Below are 18,265 nucleotides of genomic sequence, written 5' to 3' on the forward strand. Positions count from 1 at the left end.
TCCACAATTTCTATATATAGGAAGGTTTAGGGGCAGCAGTCCATCTCAGAGAGGGTTGGGGCTACTTAAAGCTGTATTTTCCCAGTATGCATACTGATTTAACATGATTTTTACTTACCTGGTAAGCTTGGTTGGAGGGCTTAAAGCCACTTGTCCCTAGTATGTTATTTTTATGAGTGGGTGGGGAGAAAAGTCTTCCCAAATAGCCTCTTGGCACTGCTGCTTCCACGATCTAGAGGAAATCAGGCAACAGATGAATACAACAAAAGTAAGTTGGGAAATCATCTTTTTTAATTTTAGTACAAGTCACATACCTTTCAGAATGTCTCAAGGTCAAGCTAACTAGCATTTTTAGGAAAATATATTTCAAACTTTACAATAGTAACATTGCTAAAAAGCAGAACCTAAGAAAAAATAAATTACATTTTAAATTCACTAATAGAGTTTTTAAAAATCTTATGGTGAAGAGTTCTATAAAATGAATAAATACTTCCTTATATTATATATTCCTGGTAGGAATATAAATCAAATTTAGGAAATGATTATTCATATACTGGTTTGCCATACAGGTAGTCCTGACTTAAATGTTAAACATGACTTTTCAACTTTCGTTTAGATGCACGCATTATAAACTTTTCTTAGAATTTGGAAATTTGATCTTCTACCAGCAACAATATGTACAGTACTCTCTCGCAATGCTGTGCAGTGCAGTGAACCTCAGCTCCCAGTCAGCCATTGCAATCATAGGGTAAAGAACTGCTATCCTGCAGGGCACTGTGTGGCCAGATGATTTCCCTTCCCCCCACTGTGGGCCAATGTCAGTGTTCTGAGGATGTTAACGTAGGCTAGGCTAAGCCATGATGTTCGGCAGGTTAGGTATATTAAATGCATTTTTTGACATAGGATATTTTCAACTTACAATGAGTTTATGAGGATGTGACCCCATCTGAAGTCGAGGAGCATCTGTATATTGGTTTGCTTTAAAGAAAGGGGCACCATGATTCCTGTAAAACCTAGATGCCTAGGGAATGAGTAGGCTTTTGGTTTTCTGCTGCAGCATGATTAAAAAAAAAGAAAAAGAAAAAGAAAAAAGCATGCTCAACAGAATAGGGAGCAGGTTAGTGACATCAGGGATTATTGTATTGTGTCCTTCAGCACATCTTCATTTGTGCTGCAGTCTCCTTATGTTGCTAGAATGGAGGTGAACTTGTCCGTCCAGGCTATCATTAGTTCATTTCACCATAAGTACTGATAAGAAATCTGTTCATAACCTGAATGTCCACTAAGTCAATGATGAGAGCGTGAAGAACACTCTAGGAAGAACAACAGTGGACTGTGGGTGGTGTCCACCCAGATCCCTTTCCTATCCTGCTGTTAACTAGTCCTCACTTCACCACTCTAAACCTCAGTTTCCTCACTTGGAAAATGAAAGGGAGGGAGAATAAGGTATTTCTTTCAAATGTACCCAAATCTGTGATTCCATGAAAAGATTCATGAGAAAATAGTCACTCAAATAGCAAATATTTTCTAAACAAACCTGGATTAAACATCTTCAATGGGTTCTTTTCACAGACGGGACATGAAAGCTTTTGGTGTGCACGTCTCATGTATTGAACCAGGATTGTTCAAAACAAACTTGGCAGATCCAGTAAAGGCAACTGAAAAAAAACTCGCCATTTGGGAGCAGCTGTCTCCAGACATCAAAAAACAATATGGAGAAGGTTACATTGAAAAAAGTGAGTTTCTGGGTGGTGCCAGTGTCCTCTGAAATTCTTTGTCCTGAACAGCATGAAGGAGATTCAAACACAGATGAAATAACAAGGTTCTGAGTAATACCCCAATAAGGATCTTAACCATGGATCAGGGATCACCTATTAATTGCAGTGTCATCTCTTGTTTCTGTTTATAAACATTTACTGAGCAACTACAAACTGCCAAGCTATCTGCTAAGTGTCTTATGAATTATATCATTTACTCCTCAAAAACTATTAGAGTAATGAGCAGAGGCTTGGGAAAGTGAAATGTCCTGCCCAAGATTACACAGCACCTCCTAGTCATACCTGGACCTGAGCCCAGGCAGGTGACTCCAGCCCACGGTCTTCACCTTTGCCATACCTCCTCTTTTCGTCAAGCACCAGCTGTACACTTGGCATTGTTTAAGGATTTATGGTGGTTACAAAAGATACAGAAGGTTCAGCCTCTGACCTTTAACTGGTTTACAATCTAGTTGACAACAAGAAGTAACCAAGTGAGAATGTAAAACAATGAAACAATGTAGCACACAATAAAATTGATCCTTTACTTCTTAGGTGTAATCTAACAGCCCAGAAATGGTGCTAGATGGTGTGGTTTCTAATTCCCCAGGGAATTCAGACCAGGAAAAGAGCATTGCTGGTTAAGAAACCCTAATGGGGCAGGTCAGGTTTGAATGAGACCCAAAGGACAGGAAATAATTACTTGGGTGTAAACTGTCTGGAGCAGGAACACATGGAGGAGGAGACGGAAGACACCAGGAGCCTTCTTGGTCAAGAGATTGAGTCGGAGATGGGAGAATAAGTCAGAGATTGAGTCAGTGATGGGAAAATAATAATGAAGATGGCATAATGATGGCTAACAAATAGTAAATATTTACTACGTACTTGTCACCATTCTAAGTGCTTGACATGGACATTCATTTAAAATCCCCCCAAAAACTCTATTATCATCTTCATTTTATAGAAATAGAGGCATAGAGAAGTAACTTACCAAAATTTTACCACAAGTAAGTGGAAGAGCTAGATTTGGACCCAGGCAGCCTGACCCTGCCATTTATGCTTGGCCATAGCACTATAATGTGAACAAGGCATTAAGGACTTTGGTCACATTCCTGTTATCAGGCCTTCCCTTCCACCACAAACTTCTTGGGTCAGTTAAAGTTTACTTGATATTCCTCAAATACTTACTGAGCTCCTGCTTTGAGTTGAGCAGGGTTCCACCTAACTATGTGTAGTTCTATTCCTCCAAACTGTGCCCATGCCTCTTGATCAGTGGACTTGGTAAGACAGTCAACTGTGGCGAGGTTCATGGTCAGCAGTTTTCAAGGCAGAACCAAAAGCCAAGTCAGACCCCCCTGGAGAGGTTTTTAAAATGACTGACTCCTCCAACCACCACTACCCCAGACACCACACACACACACACACACACACACACACACGTGCACACACACACAGAGGTACACACATTATCTATATATCAACTGAAATGTCTGGTCTTAAAACGTCTTAGTGCTGACATGTCACTATAGGTTTAGAACCACTGCCATCAAATGCTCTACTTTTCAGTTCCTGACTCTGAAGGTTCTATGTAGGTTCCATCTAAGCCTGAACTTAATACTTCATAAACAAAACCCCTCATTTAAAAGAGCTTTCTCTGTTTGATATTGACACCGATACTTTTTAAATACCTTTAAATATATCACTGACTTCCAACTCCAATTATTTTTGGCTTGGTTCCTGGTTCTTGTGTTCTGTCTCAGAAATACCAAAAGCCGTTGAGCTCAGTTTCGGACTGGTTGTCCTTATTAGAGTTTTCAAGTCAGGACTTGGAGATGAGCCAAAGGCACAGTCCTAAAGTGACCACAAATTTAAGGTCATCTTTTCTTAATTTCCTGAGCTGGGATAGTAGGAGTTTAAAATAGCCACTAAGACTTGTCAGGTTCTTTGAACAACTTGTGGCCAGTGGGACCTGAAGTTGAAAGAAAGATCTAACTTCATAGACTTTCCCTTGAGAAGACACAACTCAGGTATGTTTTAAAAGTATGTGAGAATCGTATGATAGCTCTACTTTGAATTTGAGGGGGAAATCTCTGTGCCATTTTCCATAATGGCTGTACTAATTTACATTCTCACCAACAGTATACAAGAGTTCTTTTTTCTCCCTGCCCTTGTCAATACTTGTTATCTTTTGTCTTTTGATAATAGCCATTCTAACAAATGTGAGGTGATATCTCATGTGGTTTTAATTTGCATTTCTGTGATGGTTAGTGATGACAAACATTTTTTTTCATATACCTGTTGACCATTTGTATCTTCTTTTGAGAAAAGTCTATTCAGATTCTCTTTCCATTTTTTAATCAGATTATTTCTTTTCTTGCTGTTGAGTTATTTGAGTTTCTTCTATATTTTGAATATTAACTGTGTATAAGATATAAAGTTTGCAAATATATTTCCCATTCTATATGTTGTCTCTTCACTCTTTTAACTGTTTCCTTTGCTGTGCAGAAGTTTTTTAGTTGGATATAATCCCACTTATCTAGTTTTGTGTTTGTTTACTTTTGTGCTTTTGGGGTCATATCCAAAGAAATCATTGCCCAGACCAATGTCAAGAAGTATTTCCTTTATGTTTTCTTCTAGTAGTTTTTGTTTGTTTGTTTTCAATAGAGAGAGGTCTCACTATGGTTCCCAAGATAGTCTTGAATTCCCTGGGATCAAGTGATCTTCCCACCTCAGCCTCCAAAACTGCTGTAATTACAGGTGTGAGCCACCATGCCAGGCCTCTTTTAGCAGTTTTATAATTTCAGGTCTTCTGTTTAAGTCTTCAATCCATTTTGAGTTGATTTTTTTTATATGGTGTAAGATCTAGTTTCATTCTTCTGCATGTAGATATACTGTTTTCCCAATACTATGTGTTCAAAAGACTAGGGTTCTAAACCACCACTAATCCCTTGTAAAAAAACCTGCCTCTGTAAAGGTACCTTCATTCGTTATTCAAACATTTCATTTGCATGAGAACTGGGATCCTTGTAGCTTTCTGAGTCGGTACATTTGGGATGATTCTCTCTTTATTTACAGATTATAGAAGCCTGTGGTATACAATTGCGTACTGACATCCACACATGCATGCACATACATGCACAAGCACATGTGCAATCCACATTTTCTCTAGATACATAATCCCCTAAAACAAATTAGAAATCAAACATACAACTTTCTAGGCTTAGGGGCCTCATGGGCTTTATGAAGTATCATTTGCTCATTGCTCTAAAGCACTGGCTCTCAAAGTTTGATCCCTGGACCAGCAGCATCAGCATCATCTTGAAATTTGTTAGAAATGCACATTCTTGGGCCCCACCTCATACCTCAGTCAGAAACTCTGGAGGTGGAACCCAGAAACATGAGTTTTACTGAGCTCTCTAGAAGATTCTGCTGCCCACCCAATCTCAAGAGCCGCCGGTCTAAAGAAAGCATTGTAGTATCCTTTTCTGAGGAATAGATAGTAAATCCTCAAAATGAGCTTCCATTATAACAGACAATTCAGAAAAAATCCCCTTGTATCCATCCTCCCCTTTGCACCCTAGACTTCCACTCTGCTTTCCCCTTCTTCCAAAGAGTAAATGTGCTTTTGTCTCTTTTTAGGTCTAGACAAACTGAAAGGCAATAAATCCTATGCAAACATGGACCTCTCCCCGGTAGTAGAGTGCATGGACCACGCTCTAACAAGTCTCTTCCCTAAGACTCATTATGCTGCTGGAAAAGATGCCAAAATTTTCTGGATACCTCTGTCTCACATGCCAGCAGTTTTGCAAGACTTTTTGTTGTTGAAACAGAAAACAGAGCTGGCTAATCCCAAGGCAGTGTGACTCAGCTAACCACGGGTGCCTGCTCCAGGCTATGAGATTGGCCGATTTCAAGAGCACATCTCCTTTTCAACCCCATTCTTTATCTGCTCCAACCTGGACTCATTTAGATCCTACTTATTTGGATTACAAAAGGGAGTCCCACCATTGTTGGTGGTATCCTAGGGTCCCTGCTCAAGTTTTCTTTGAAAAGGAGGGCTGGAATGGTACATCACACAGGCAGGTCCTGCCCTGTATTTAGGCTTTGCCTGCTTGGTATGATGTAAGGGAAATTGAAAGACTTGCCCATTCCAAATGATCTTCACCGTGGCCTACCCTGTGCTTATGGTCCCCAGCATTTAGAATAACTTGTGAATGTTAAGTATCGTCTCTTATCTAAATATTAAAAGATAAATCAAACATTTTCATGAGTGGATAGACATGTTTTGTTACCTTGCTGAGGATGACTCTGAAGGACTGAAGCTCAGTTCTGATAAGCTTTGAAAAGGACAGGAAAAGGAAGAGGGATCAAGCATTGTGTGACAGTGGTATAAGCTAAGAGCAGCAGTAAAACATGAGATAGAACTGCAAATAGAAGGAAAGAAAAAGATAGGAAAAGGACAAGAGGACTGCAAAAAAGAATACATACCTAAATATGTATATATGAAGAGAGACTCCCCAACACTCAGACGAGCCTTCCCAGAGAGAGCTATGGAGGATGAACATCCTATTCAAGGCCACTAAGAACATTGATGCACACAGTTTTCTGGTGGAAAGATGTAATGACATAGTAACTAATCATTCCAAAAGAAGAAAAATGTCACATTTTTCTTCTGGTTAGTTTATTCTGATGATTGTAAAAGTAACAAGACCCAGACCAGGTGGCACAACTTACACCTGAGATGGCTGGAAATCCTGCATTTGAGGTGTCTTTGAAGCCCCATGAAGAAATAGAGCTAAATAAAAAGACTCTCTTTAGCCTACAGTTACAGTGGGATTAGATCTGCATCTTGTTTGTATTCATGTTTCTACACTGAATTGACCCTGGGCCCACACCCCATCCAAAAGAAAGAGTTCTCTAAACAGACGTTTCCCGATTCCAGCAGCCAATACTGCTCGCAAACGTTTGTAGAATATTTACAAGAAGTCTTCAGTGGCAGAATGCAACATTTTTTGCATAATAATACAGTGTAAAGAGTCAGAGAAATTAGCTAATGTACATGTGCAAGTGTGCACATGTGCGCGCACACACACACACGCATATACACACACGCTTAACATATTGCGAAGAAAGTCCACCTATAATCCCAGCAGGTCAAGGCAGAAGGATCGCTTGAGCCCAGGAGTTCAAAACCAGCTTGGGCAATATAGTGAGATCTTGTCTCTACAAAAACTAAAACGTTAGCTTGGCATGGTAGCATACATCCGTAGTCCCAGTTACTTGGGAGGCTGAGGCAGGAGGATCACTTGAGCCAGGAGGTTGAGGCTGCACTGAGCTGTGATCATGCCACTGCACTCTGGTCTGGAAGACAGAGCAAGACCTTGTCTCAAAAAGAAAGAAAAAAGAAAAAATATTTAATATCTGCTGCTTGAAACCATGTCCATTTGAAGGTATTAGTAATTCTACTCATTTTTAATCACCTTTCTAGAAATATCGGCTTATCAGATAATTTTCTGCTTTCAACTTTACAACATATTGGTGACTGAAAAATCAAATTACAAATGGTGTCAATCCACTTGTATATACATTTTGTAATTTTGAAGAAGTATATACTCATCCTTTTTGCATCAAAATGAAAAAAAAAATCACAGCAAGAATGAGATGGAAGAATTCTCGGGCAAAGTTAGCTAACCTGCCTGCCTGTGAGGTCATCCCCACCTTGGACCTAGCCCCAGAGACAGCTCACTTGTAGATCTCTGGTTTCTTCTTGTTGCAGTTAACCACTCCACAGTCCATCCTTGGAGCTAAAGTTCACCAATGTTGTTTACTGGGACCCCCCTTGCCTTGAATTCACATCTTGGCTTCATTTCACTGCTTTAGAATTCTTGACAAGCTGCTCCCTGACTTTCCAGACCTCCCAGGGCTGCCAAGATACTTTGAATCTGAAGGAACTTTCTTTGCCAAACTTCTAACAATTTCAGTCATATTCCTGGGCCTACCTACCTGTGTTCTTTCTTTTGTTTTGCCTAGACCTGAGTTCTTTGTTTATTCCTTCTAGTAGCTACAATTTGGTAACTCCCTGTTTCATCCAACCAAAAAAGTCTCTCCTTAATTGTCATCAGGCGTGATATTATTCCAAAATAATACCAAATATATTCACCTAAGCAATTTTTAAAGGTGTTTAAAATACACGAGAAGGTGGGGTGTTGGGGGCATAGAGGCGTAAGTCTCTATAGAGGCACAAGACCCGTGTGGTAGGGAGCAATGGAGGGATGAGGATATCAGACGGTCACTATGTCAGGCATCTTGGGCATGGAGTTCCTAGACTTCTCTCCATCTTACCATAATCGCTTCTAATTATCTGTTCTTTTGGGGGAAATACCTATCAAAGTTTTATCTGTAAATATTTGAGGAAACATATTTTGACGATGATGGACGTTCTTCTAAGTACTGGCCTGTAATAAGGAACGTGATGGATGTGAGGCCTTCCTCCATAGAGCCTTTTGGAAATAATCCAAGGCTAAGGCCAATACTCAGGAAGCCTTAGAGGACCTTCTCCAGGAATGCACGGCCAAGATGAACAGAGGTGTTGTCCTCCACCACATCTAGCTTGAAGGATTCTTCCTCACTTAGTTTGGAGAGACCAAGAGAACCTCCCAAACCCTCCCTCTGATCTGATCCAAAAATCCAACTGTGTCCTTCATCTGGGCAGCCACAATATATTCAAATCTGGAGTTTCATCTTCCCCACCCCACAGACATTTTCCCAGTCCAGTACCAACTACTGTCAATTTAATCTCCATAGGGATCTGGAGTCTGAATACCTCTCTTCATCTCCAGTGCGATCACCTGTTCAAGCTACCATCTCTTGTTTCTACTACAGCATATCCACCTTGTGCACCATCAGTGATTTCTCCTCATTGCAGTCAGAATTGCTCAAAATTAGTATCTAATCATTCTGCTCCTTCTGTTGTTGCTTTCTTAAAATCTTCAACGTGTTCCCGTTGCACTTTGGCTAAAGACTAAAATGCTTTTGTGAACCCTGCTGCCCCCATACTCCTCATTAGCCTCATTTTATAGCACTATTCTCTATACCTGGCCACCTCAGGACCTTTCCTCTGCTTCTCCCTGGAAAGTTCCATCTTACCTGGTTTTCTAGTTTCTTTGTCCTACAGATCTCAACCACGTCCTCAGGGAAGCCCACACAATTTCAAATTCTGACCACCACCTCTTTATTCAGTTAGGTTCCCATCTTGTACACTCTCACTGTGCCCTGTAATTTTCTTCAGGAATCTCATCACAGTCTGTAATTGTATATGCATATGGTTAGTTAATACAGGTCTCTTGTATCATATCATAAGCTCACGAAATCAGGAATAATGATGCTTTGCTTAATAAAGATGCTTTGCTTAATAAGTATCCCCTTACTTTGGACATCGCTGGCACACAGATAAATGTTCAATAAGTATTTGTTGAATGAACACAAAAATTAGTCTATATTAGCCTTTCTAACTAAGGGTCAATTTATTACTCAAGATCAAGCTGGTCAGGTGCAGTGGCTCACAACTATAATCCCAACACTTTGGGTGGGGGGCCAGTACAGGAGGATCATTTCCAGAGCAGCCTGGACAACAAAGGGAGGCCCCATCTCTACAAAAACAAATTTAAAAACTAAAAATTAGTCAGGCATGTTGGCATGTGCCTGTAGTCCTAGCTACTCGGGAGTCTGAAGCAAGAGGATGGCTTGAGCCCAGGAGTTTGAGTCTGCAATGAGCTATGATTGCACCACTATAGTCCAACCTGGGCAACAAAGCAAAACTCTGTCTCTAAAACAATTAAAAATAAGTAAGTTTTCACAAAAAGATCAAGCCTGCTGATCCCATTTGTTGTGCTGTCAGTGTGTCAGTTCAGTCAAAGTCTCATAACTTCCTTGAGCCTTTCAGGTCTTCCTGAAGGCTCCCAGCTCTGGCTCTGCTCTCAGCCTCCCCTGACACTGAGCAGTGTTACTATAGTGATTTCCCACCACCTATTGCAAAGGAGCCTGCCTCCATGCCAAGCCATCCTGGGCCCAGTAGGCACAGAGCAAAAAGATCATCAGGGATCATTGAGTCCATTTCTCTGCTTACAGGCAGGACATGTCTAAGCCATCCAGCCTGAAGAGAATCTCTTCTAGTTAAAATCTCTCCAGAAACTCTATAACTTCTGTTATCTTAGGGTAGACCGATACTTAATGACCAGCATTTCACCCTGACCAATAGTTAATGAGAAAAATTTCCAGGAAACTTATTTAACAAATGATTAATTTTGGCTCTTTTGCACATTATTAGTCCCAGTAGTTCTCAAGAACACAAGAGATCACAGTCCCATCAATGTGGAGGAAATAGCTAAACATTCTCAAAATGAAAAACATTTTTAAATTCATGACAACTCAATCTAAGCCACAGTTTATAAGGACATAGCTGACCAGGAGTTTTGTGAGTCTTTGCAGGTTGAAATGTAAGATAATTTGATATTCCTAATGCTAAAAATCTTCCTCAACTCTGCACTTCATTTTTTAAAAAGAAAATATGAGTAATTTCCATCCTAGTAGATGAGGTACTAATGCAGACAGAGCTTTAGTACAGATTCTGGTTTAGTAGCGTTTCCAAGCATCTTTCTTTTTTTTTCCTTCTGTTTTCTTTCTTGCATATGACACCTGCTCAAGCAGGAACAAGATCATAGTTCTTGCCTGATTAGTCCCTAGAAATAGCAATCCAGCCTAGAATAGTTCAGGTGAAGGCAATAGAGCGTTCTGTCTTTCTACAACTAACAACTCTCCTGAAGTGTTCCATTTTACTTCCTTTTGAGAAACTGGAAACAGAAAGGATTCTGCTATGAATACATAGTGTATGTTCTGGGCAAAAACCATCTATCCCCAAATGTAGGTAAAATATTTACTTACAGTCTTCTGGGTCTGTTTTTTCCTCCTAGGTATGGCAACCGTAACTTGAGTATAATGCCACCCAATTAATGTTGACGCCTGAATTAGGAACCAGGTAATCCAAACAACCTGGCTTGCCATGGGCATAATAGGTTAAATAGTCATAATGATTGCTTAATACTTAAGTATAGGTCAGATTTTTAATACACTTTACTGTCTATTACATGAATGATTTCACGTAACCCTAATCATATCTCACTTATATGTGTTTGTTAGAGATGGAGAAGTGAAATCACAGAGAGACGAGCAACTTGCTCAAGGTTACACTGCTAGTGAATGTGGGCCAGGGTTCAAGCCCAGGCAGCTTGATCTTGGAGCCTGTGCTCAGAACCACCATGATATATTATTAAAAAGGATTTGAGGCCAGGCACGGTGGCTCACGCCTGTAATCCCAGCACTTTGGGAAGCCGGGGCAGGTGGATCACCTGAGGTCAGGAGTTTGAGGCCAGCCTGGCCAACATGGCAAACTCTGTCTTTACCAAAAGTACAAAAATTAGCCATGCATGGTGGCGGGCACTTAAAAAAAGAATTTGAGTCTTAGACAGTATTTCCCTAAACTTTGATTCTGGTTCAACAAAAACCAAGACTTATTAAATCAATCTAGCATTAGTCTTACCTGGCCAATAATCAATTATGCATAAAGAGTGATGCATGATTTTGAGCAATATACAAAGATATACCCTTTTTAGTTTTCCTATATATTATTTTCAAAATTTTCCCACTCATTTTATGAAATAATAAAGGCACTTAAACATCATTCCCTAGATCCTTAAAGTTTTCTAACTAGATTTCTGGATTTTCTTTCTTTCTTTTTTTCTTTTTTGATCTTCTTTCTCTTTTTGTTGTTATGGATTTTGTCCATTTGTTGTTGTTGTTAGTTGTTTCAGGAATTTATTTGCAATCACTTTTTGCTAATTTCAATAAAGGCCTTACTTAGACCAACTGTTCTGACCCAAGGTCAACACTTCCCATCTTCCAGCTTTTAGGATGAGACAAAAGAAAAAGAGCAGAAGTCTGGGGTCCCACAGACACTATGTTGCCAGATGGCTGTATTTTTTTCAACAAATAGTGGGACAAACTATGCTGGTCCTTGTGGCTAGGGCCAGCCCTGGGAACACTAATGAGAGAAATGAGGGGACCTTAGCTGGAATGAGATCAGGACCTCCTGGCACTACCACACTGCAATCAAAAAAAAAAAAAAAATACCAGTAAGTGGCTGGACTTTCTCATTTGGCTGGAAGAGGTCATAGAGCTCATAATCTGTCTCACAGAGACACTTCCACTAAGAACATTCGCAAGATGACAAGTTTCTGCTCCAATACCACGAAAGAATGGGAGGTCACCACCTTCTAATTACCCTGTTGATTATTAGCTTTAGTTACTAGAACATTCTTTATAATTTTTCACCCAAAATTTCTCAGTGTGGTTGAGGGGAGAAATGGCTATTGTTTCTGCTGTCATCATGATGATAATGATTCAGATTCACTGAGCCTTTAAAATGAGCCAGAATCTACCCAGAATGCTATCTATGCACTTTCTCATGAAGTCTTTACAACTTTTACACAACAGGTGCATTTATTGTCCCATTTTACAAATGAAGATTCTAAAATTCAAGATTATTTCATCTCTAGTAATCTAAGATTTCTAAATTCCCTCTTGATAAAATGCGCGTTCCCAAAAATAAATATACAAGAAAGCACAATTAGACAATGGATTTTAAAAGCCAAAATTATTCATTAAAGTTCTTTCTGAACTCTGGAGCCACTGTAAATGAGAAACGCTAAATGCAGAAGTCAAGCCTCCTGGCCAGTCGTTCCCAAGCACTTTCCCCATGCCTTCAGACCTTGAGAGAAATGATGGACAGTGTGTGCAGGCTCTTCCCACGTTCCTTCCACTCTCTCCAACCCCTGCTGCAAACACCCTTTTAAGAAATTAGGCTTTTTTCATGAACAGAAATACATACAGTTACCTTCATGCTTTTCAAATGTCAATGCTCATTCTGAATGAAATAAACAAGTGTTCTGGTCAGAAAACCCTCCAAGCACTCAAATGTTCTTTGGACTCCCTCCCAGTTGGCCATTCTTTCACCTCCAAAGTGGAATGGAATCTGATCTCAGTTCTGTCCCTGCAAGGAGAATTTTTATCACTGATTTAGATGAAAACAAAGGCAAGGTTTTGTTTATTTACCAGGGGAATACATGAGAAGACAGAATCTGGGTCTAAAATGCTGCTGTGAGTTCTAACCATGGGCTAACAGGATGAAATGGTACAGGGAAAGGTGCAAGGCTCTGTTTTGCTTCCAAAAAAGCAAACATGGGATTCAAAACCACATTGTGAAAATAATTGAGATATTTTATGTAAAAATCAGTTCAAAATGAATCAATGATGTGATATGACAATGTGACATAACTACTCCCCCCTTACCTCCAAAAGGAAAAAAAGGAAATCATGCTTTGATGTCTTCTTAAATTTTAAATTTACAACATATAGAGTAAGGTTGGTAATGGCTATGTCTACACCCAGCTGCTCAGGGCTCTGGTAAAACTTGCCTTCACTGTTGGGAACCCTACACTTACAGAGCAACAGACACTTTGGAGTGGGCAGCAGGGGAGCAGATTATCTGAAGTCCAGGTTAGCTGAAGGAGATGGGGGGCTTGTTTGCTTGGAAGAGACTGAGGGAAGACAGTACAGCCCACTTAAAGGGGACTCCCTGAAAACAGGAATTAAACACATATCAGAGAGCACAGAGTGGCAGAGCCAGGGTCATGGGTGGAAGTTACATAGAGTCAAGTTCAGCACCATAGAGGGGATTTTTGTACCACTAGGAGTTTGATCAAAGGGCAGCTGCCATTGGCAGGCAAGCGCAGGAAGGACCACTCTTGGAATGGGGATGCCGGAGAAGGGAGTCAAGCAATATGGGGTTGCACTTGCTGACTCGGATGACATTTGAGGATTCTGTGACTGGACAAGGGCTTTGTCCAAATATGGTACATACCAGCATAAAGAGGCCTAAGCCTTTCTAATCACTAAAACCTTGGGATGCAACAAGCCAAATGTCTCTTGCCCCAGTTTTCATGAGGCCTGAAATTTCATTTCTTCAAGACTTGAAAGAAGCGCCTTAGCTTCTGATGAGGAGAAAGGAGGCGGCTGCTGAAAGGAGAGGGAATATACATCAAGATGAACTAAAGCTAAATTTCAGATCTTGCCCAGAAGTAGCCCCCAAGATTAGCACAGGGAAAAGGAGGCTGGAAGCATTCTTGGGGCAACCTGCAACCTGGGCATCCATAGCTAGTTTAGTTGTGTGTGTATGCAGTTGTCAGAAACATGTGCTGACTTCTTAAAACAGGTGTTATCAATAGATCCAGTATAAATTGAACAAACAAAACTACAGAAAGAATATACAGTGAAATCTTAGTCTTCCTCTTCCCAGGCCTCTGGTCCCTAGCTAGTACTTTCTCCTGTGTCCTTCCTGAGACGTGTATATATAGGCAATGTATATATAACCTTTTCACATACTTTTTATACAAATGGTAGCAGAGCTAGACTCCACATTTTCTCTACCTTGCTCTATAATGTTCACATTTTAATGAACAAAAGACTAAGAATCCTAAAAAATAATGTTCACAGTCATCATTTTCAAATCTTGCCCTCCTTAGGCAATAGACGGCTATGATTCCATCAATTTTACTTCTTCAGTGCCTGACTTAACCAACATATTGTCAACTGAGTAACAAACACAGAGGCTCTCTAAAAGAAAATGATGTTTATTTGGGAGTAGGGCATTGCAATGGGAATGCATGTGCCATAGTAAACTATGAGTGCATTCAGGGAGGTAAAAAAAAAAAAAAAAAGACAAAGAGTTTTAAAAGAAAAAATAAGGATACATAATTATTTTGAAATGATTACCCTTGGCTACAAAGATCAATAACAAGGGTGGTGCCAGTCTGAGGTTGGGCAGACAGTTCCTGGGCAGTGTCCTTGCAGAAGTACTTTTTGTGTAAGGTTGTGATGGCCTTTGTGCAAGGTTATGGTTTTTGCAGAATATTTTATGATAGACTTTTTCAAAATCAGGTCATGCAAACATGAGAACTCTCTCTTCACAGCCTTCATAGCTCACTTGTGAGGGGTTTTTTGTTTGTTTGTTTGTTTTTTAACACAAGTGACTCCATTTTGGTCGTGACAACTTCACAACATGAAGTCATTAAATATTGATGCTGTTATTCCTTCATTAATGACATCTTGAAGTTAATATTCCCTATACTCTTGTTTCCTAGTTTATTGCAGCAATTATATTTACCCTGGATAAAATAAGAAAGAAGATAATTGTATTGACTGTAAGCAATTCTTAAGAGTGTAATGCAATAGCATTTACGAGTGGAATCACCAATCCATTAATAAGTCATTCTGAAGGTAAGTTACTCCTCTAAGTGAAGTTAATTAATTATTTCAGGCAACTAGTTAGAAAATATGACCTTCCCTTTCGTGATCTAATTCCTGAAGAGTGTTTGATTCACTAAGAGTCAGTTCCATGACACTAACAGTCAAGGCTTCGAAAAGTAACACATTGATTGAAACTTTCCTTTTATTTATTTCTTAAACCTGTTCTTTCTGTTCTTTAAATGAGTACCAGAGATCCACTTACTTGACTATTGGCAAAAAGTAGCAAGTGAGGCACTAACAAAGTTGCCCTGTCTGATTCTAAAACCTAAGCCTCCTTGACAGTTCGCTGTTAAGTAAACCACTTCCCTGCTGTGGGGAAATGGAGTCATCACACTGATTATTACCTTGAAATGACAGGGGAGCTGTTATGGGTTGAAATATATCCCCCCAGCAAAAAAATATATGTTGGAGTCCTAACCCCCACTACCTCAGAATGTGACCTTATTTGGAGACAGGGTCTTTACAGAGATAATCAAGTTAAAATGAGGTCATTAGTGTGGACCCTAATCCAATATGACAGATGCCCCTATAAAAAGGGAAATATGGACGCAGACACATAGGGGGAAGATAATGTGAAGAGACGCATGAGAAGACAGCCATCCACAAGCCAAGGACAGAGGCCTGGAACAGATCCTTCCCTCACAGCCCTCAAAGGAACCAACCCTGCCAACACCTTGATTTCTGACTTCTAGCTTCCAGGAGTGTGAGACAACATATTTCTGTTGCTTGAGCCCCACAGTGTGTGGTCCTTCATTATGGAGCCATGCAATGATGTGGCTGCGGCATTGGCTTGGCAGCATCATGGAGTAAAACACTCCTCAGGAGTTCATCTAGCCCATCTTCTTATCTCTGAGTGTCTTTCCTGGATGAATACCTTTAAAAAGTGGTGAGAAATCTGTCTAGAAGCGTTTCATAGGTGGTCAAGAACAGAGACTCTTGGGTGAAGCTCCTGGACCCATCTCTACTCTTAGCATTGGCTTGACCATTGGCAGACTACTTAATTTCTCTTAGTTTTCTTATCTGTATAATAGGGGTAGGTGTACCTTGGACAGTCACAAGAATTAAACAGGTAAATGCGTGTCAAATATAGCATAGTGCTTTTAATGTGTTGTAGCTATTAGTATTATTCATTTGGTTGGCACTTTTTCAAATTAGCTTAGGTTCATGGCAGAGCCTAGCTATAAGTTGGCCCCCACTTTGATCTGTTATTTGAATGGATTGGCCAAGATCAAAGACAAGGACAAGAGCACTCTGACTTTTGTTCTTCCCTATTGTATAAGTTAGGTGCAACGAGAAGAGATCCTTAGCAGAACACTCAGAATGATGAAAGAGAGGAGATCCGAGACTTGTGGGGAAAACAACCGCACTGAACATCCATTCATCACCATTTTCTCAGCACCCACTGTGGAGAGTCCTACTCGTGGCTACAGAGGAATGGCCCAAGATGGAAAACTGGCCTGGCAATGCCTTCAGCTACCAGAAGGATGTTACTATACGTAGTGGCAGAGTTGCAAGGCCCTTCAGATCGCCAACCCTCCTTCTAATTTCAAAGAAATTACCAGCAGGTAATTTCAAAGAAAAGGGAATAGAGGCCCTGAAAGGTGGGGAGACTTAAATAATACTGCGACAGATTCAGGACAGAGCAAGAGTTGGATAAGAAGAAATGGGCTTCCTCTATTGCGGGAAAGATAAGAGCGTTCAGTTACACAGCAGGAAAGCTGACCCCAGAGACTGACCAGAATAGAGAACTAAGAGCATGACACTCTCAGCCCTGTAAAGTTGTAGAAATAAGATGATAATGATGATGATAATGGTTATTACCAAATGTTGAGCAACTATTCAGTAACAGCACAAATTGTGTGTTCATCGGCTAACTGTTAATTAAACGGTGTTAACTGTTTTGCATGCGTGGTTACCTCATTTAGTCTTTCCACAACAACCTTGCAAGATGGCTATGAAGAAGAGCAGAGCTCAGATAGGATATGCAACTTATCCAGCATCTCAGAGCTTAAGGGATACCAGTTGGGACCACAGACCTCTACTTCACACAGACTCCTACAGGCAGCCACCAGCAACAGATGCTGCTAAGGGCCCTTCTGGTTCTGTGGTTGTATGTTTTTACAATATCCAAGTCACAGCCATGAGAAGTTTTATCTTTCATCAGTGAAGTCAATTCACTTGGTAATATAGAGTTTTGAACTATGAAAACTATTATTATCAAAAATAATTACCACAGTCACTTTGGAGAAAGAACAGGTTCACATACCAAATCTTTGATGAATTTGGGTCTGATATTTTCTATTTTTTTTTATTTTCTAGAGACAGGGTCTCATTATGTTGCTCAGGCTGGTCTTTAACTCCTGGGCTTAAGTGATCCTGCCACCTTGGCTCACAGGTAGCTGGGACTATAGGTATGCACCACCATGCCTGACTTGGATCTGGCATTGATTGTTTCTGTGTTACCATAAACTTGCAGAAATCCTTGCTTTTCCACAAGGTAATGACAGCAGCACTTCCCCCTTGCACTTTTCTAGCACAGTGTAATGAAATGCAATAGAAACCACAGGAAATACCATGGTCAGGTTTTGAATCTGAGCTACCACCCTCAACCCGAACACTGTGACAAAGGTACTGTGAATTTTTTTAAAAAAAGAGGGCGACATAGTAAGGAGGTCCTGGTCTTTTTTTAGTGTAAAATCAGCCTGGGCATGATAAGAAACACCACCGGAGGAAGACTGTGGTACCTGACTCATGGCTGTTGGTTACCAATGCCTCCACTTAAACCCAAACTAAGAAAAAACCAGGGGGACCTTACCTAGGAGATCCTCTCAGCTCCCAGAAGCAGTCTGATGGAAAAGGGATGTGATAGGAGGCCTGCCCTTGTGAGAACTGGCGTTTCCTATGCTTGGCATTTTATTTGACTCCAAGTTAGGTGACAAGCAGACCTTAAGTGCCTTCTGTTTTCAGAGCCAAGTAGAGATTGCATAAGATCTCCACATCTCATCCCTGGATGGTTAAAGTACTGATTGCTCTCTCATTTCAGCAGGAAGTGAAGTAAGACCACCTGCACTTCTGTAAATTGCCAAGGAAGC

At 40.4% G+C, this 18,265-nt stretch overlaps 1 protein-coding gene and 2 long non-coding RNA genes across 14 annotated transcripts in view; 1 reads left to right on the plus strand and 2 right to left on the minus strand.

Moving 5' to 3' along the window:
* The window catches only part of LOC110740888, a 29,459-nt gene extending 27,807 nt beyond the window's left edge, over window positions 1-1,652 (minus strand). For all 3 annotated transcript variants that reach the window (XR_004176547.1, XR_002516141.2, XR_004176546.1), the window contains exons 1-2: window positions 1,538-1,652; window positions 119-232 (exon numbers count right to left, since the gene is read on the minus strand). This is a non-coding gene — a long non-coding RNA (uncharacterized LOC110740888). The remainder of the gene's footprint in view (window positions 1-118; window positions 233-1,537) is intronic.
* DHRS9 (dehydrogenase/reductase 9) overlaps window positions 1-17,995 on the plus strand; it is a 38,208-nt gene extending 20,213 nt beyond the window's left edge. For 3 of the 6 annotated variants that reach the window (XM_017946630.3, XM_009182383.4, XM_021923697.2), the window contains 2 exons: window positions 1,573-1,736; window positions 5,394-6,018. In XM_017946630.3, the coding sequence (XP_017802119.1) occupies window positions 1,573-1,736; window positions 5,394-5,617 (388 nt within the window). In that variant the 3' untranslated portion in view covers window positions 5,618-6,018. Of the gene's footprint in view, window positions 1-1,572; window positions 1,737-5,393; window positions 6,019-15,007 lie in introns of those variants that run through there. The other 3 variants (XR_002516139.2, XR_002516140.2, XM_021923699.2) reach the window with 3 other exon arrangements.
* Window positions 1,666-18,101, minus strand: LOC116269157. 5 transcript variants are annotated; one of them, XR_004176545.1, is made up of 4 exons: window positions 12,703-14,575; window positions 6,243-9,057; window positions 2,458-3,605; window positions 1,666-1,779 (listed from the first exon to the last, which is right to left on the minus strand). It is a non-coding gene; the product is annotated as an uncharacterized LOC116269157 (long non-coding RNA). The 5 variants fall into 5 exon arrangements; XR_004176542.1 differs by adding an exon at window positions 17,989-18,101 and having other exon boundaries at window positions 1,766-3,605; window positions 12,703-12,858; XR_004176543.1 differs by adding an exon at window positions 17,989-18,095 and having other exon boundaries at window positions 1,766-3,605; window positions 12,703-13,883.
* Between the last annotated feature and the right edge of the window lie 164 nt (window positions 18,102-18,265).

Source organism: Papio anubis, chromosome 10 (genome assembly GCF_008728515.1).
Source record: "Papio anubis isolate 15944 chromosome 10, Panubis1.0, whole genome shotgun sequence".
NCBI lineage: Eukaryota > Metazoa > Chordata > Mammalia > Primates > Cercopithecidae > Papio > Papio anubis.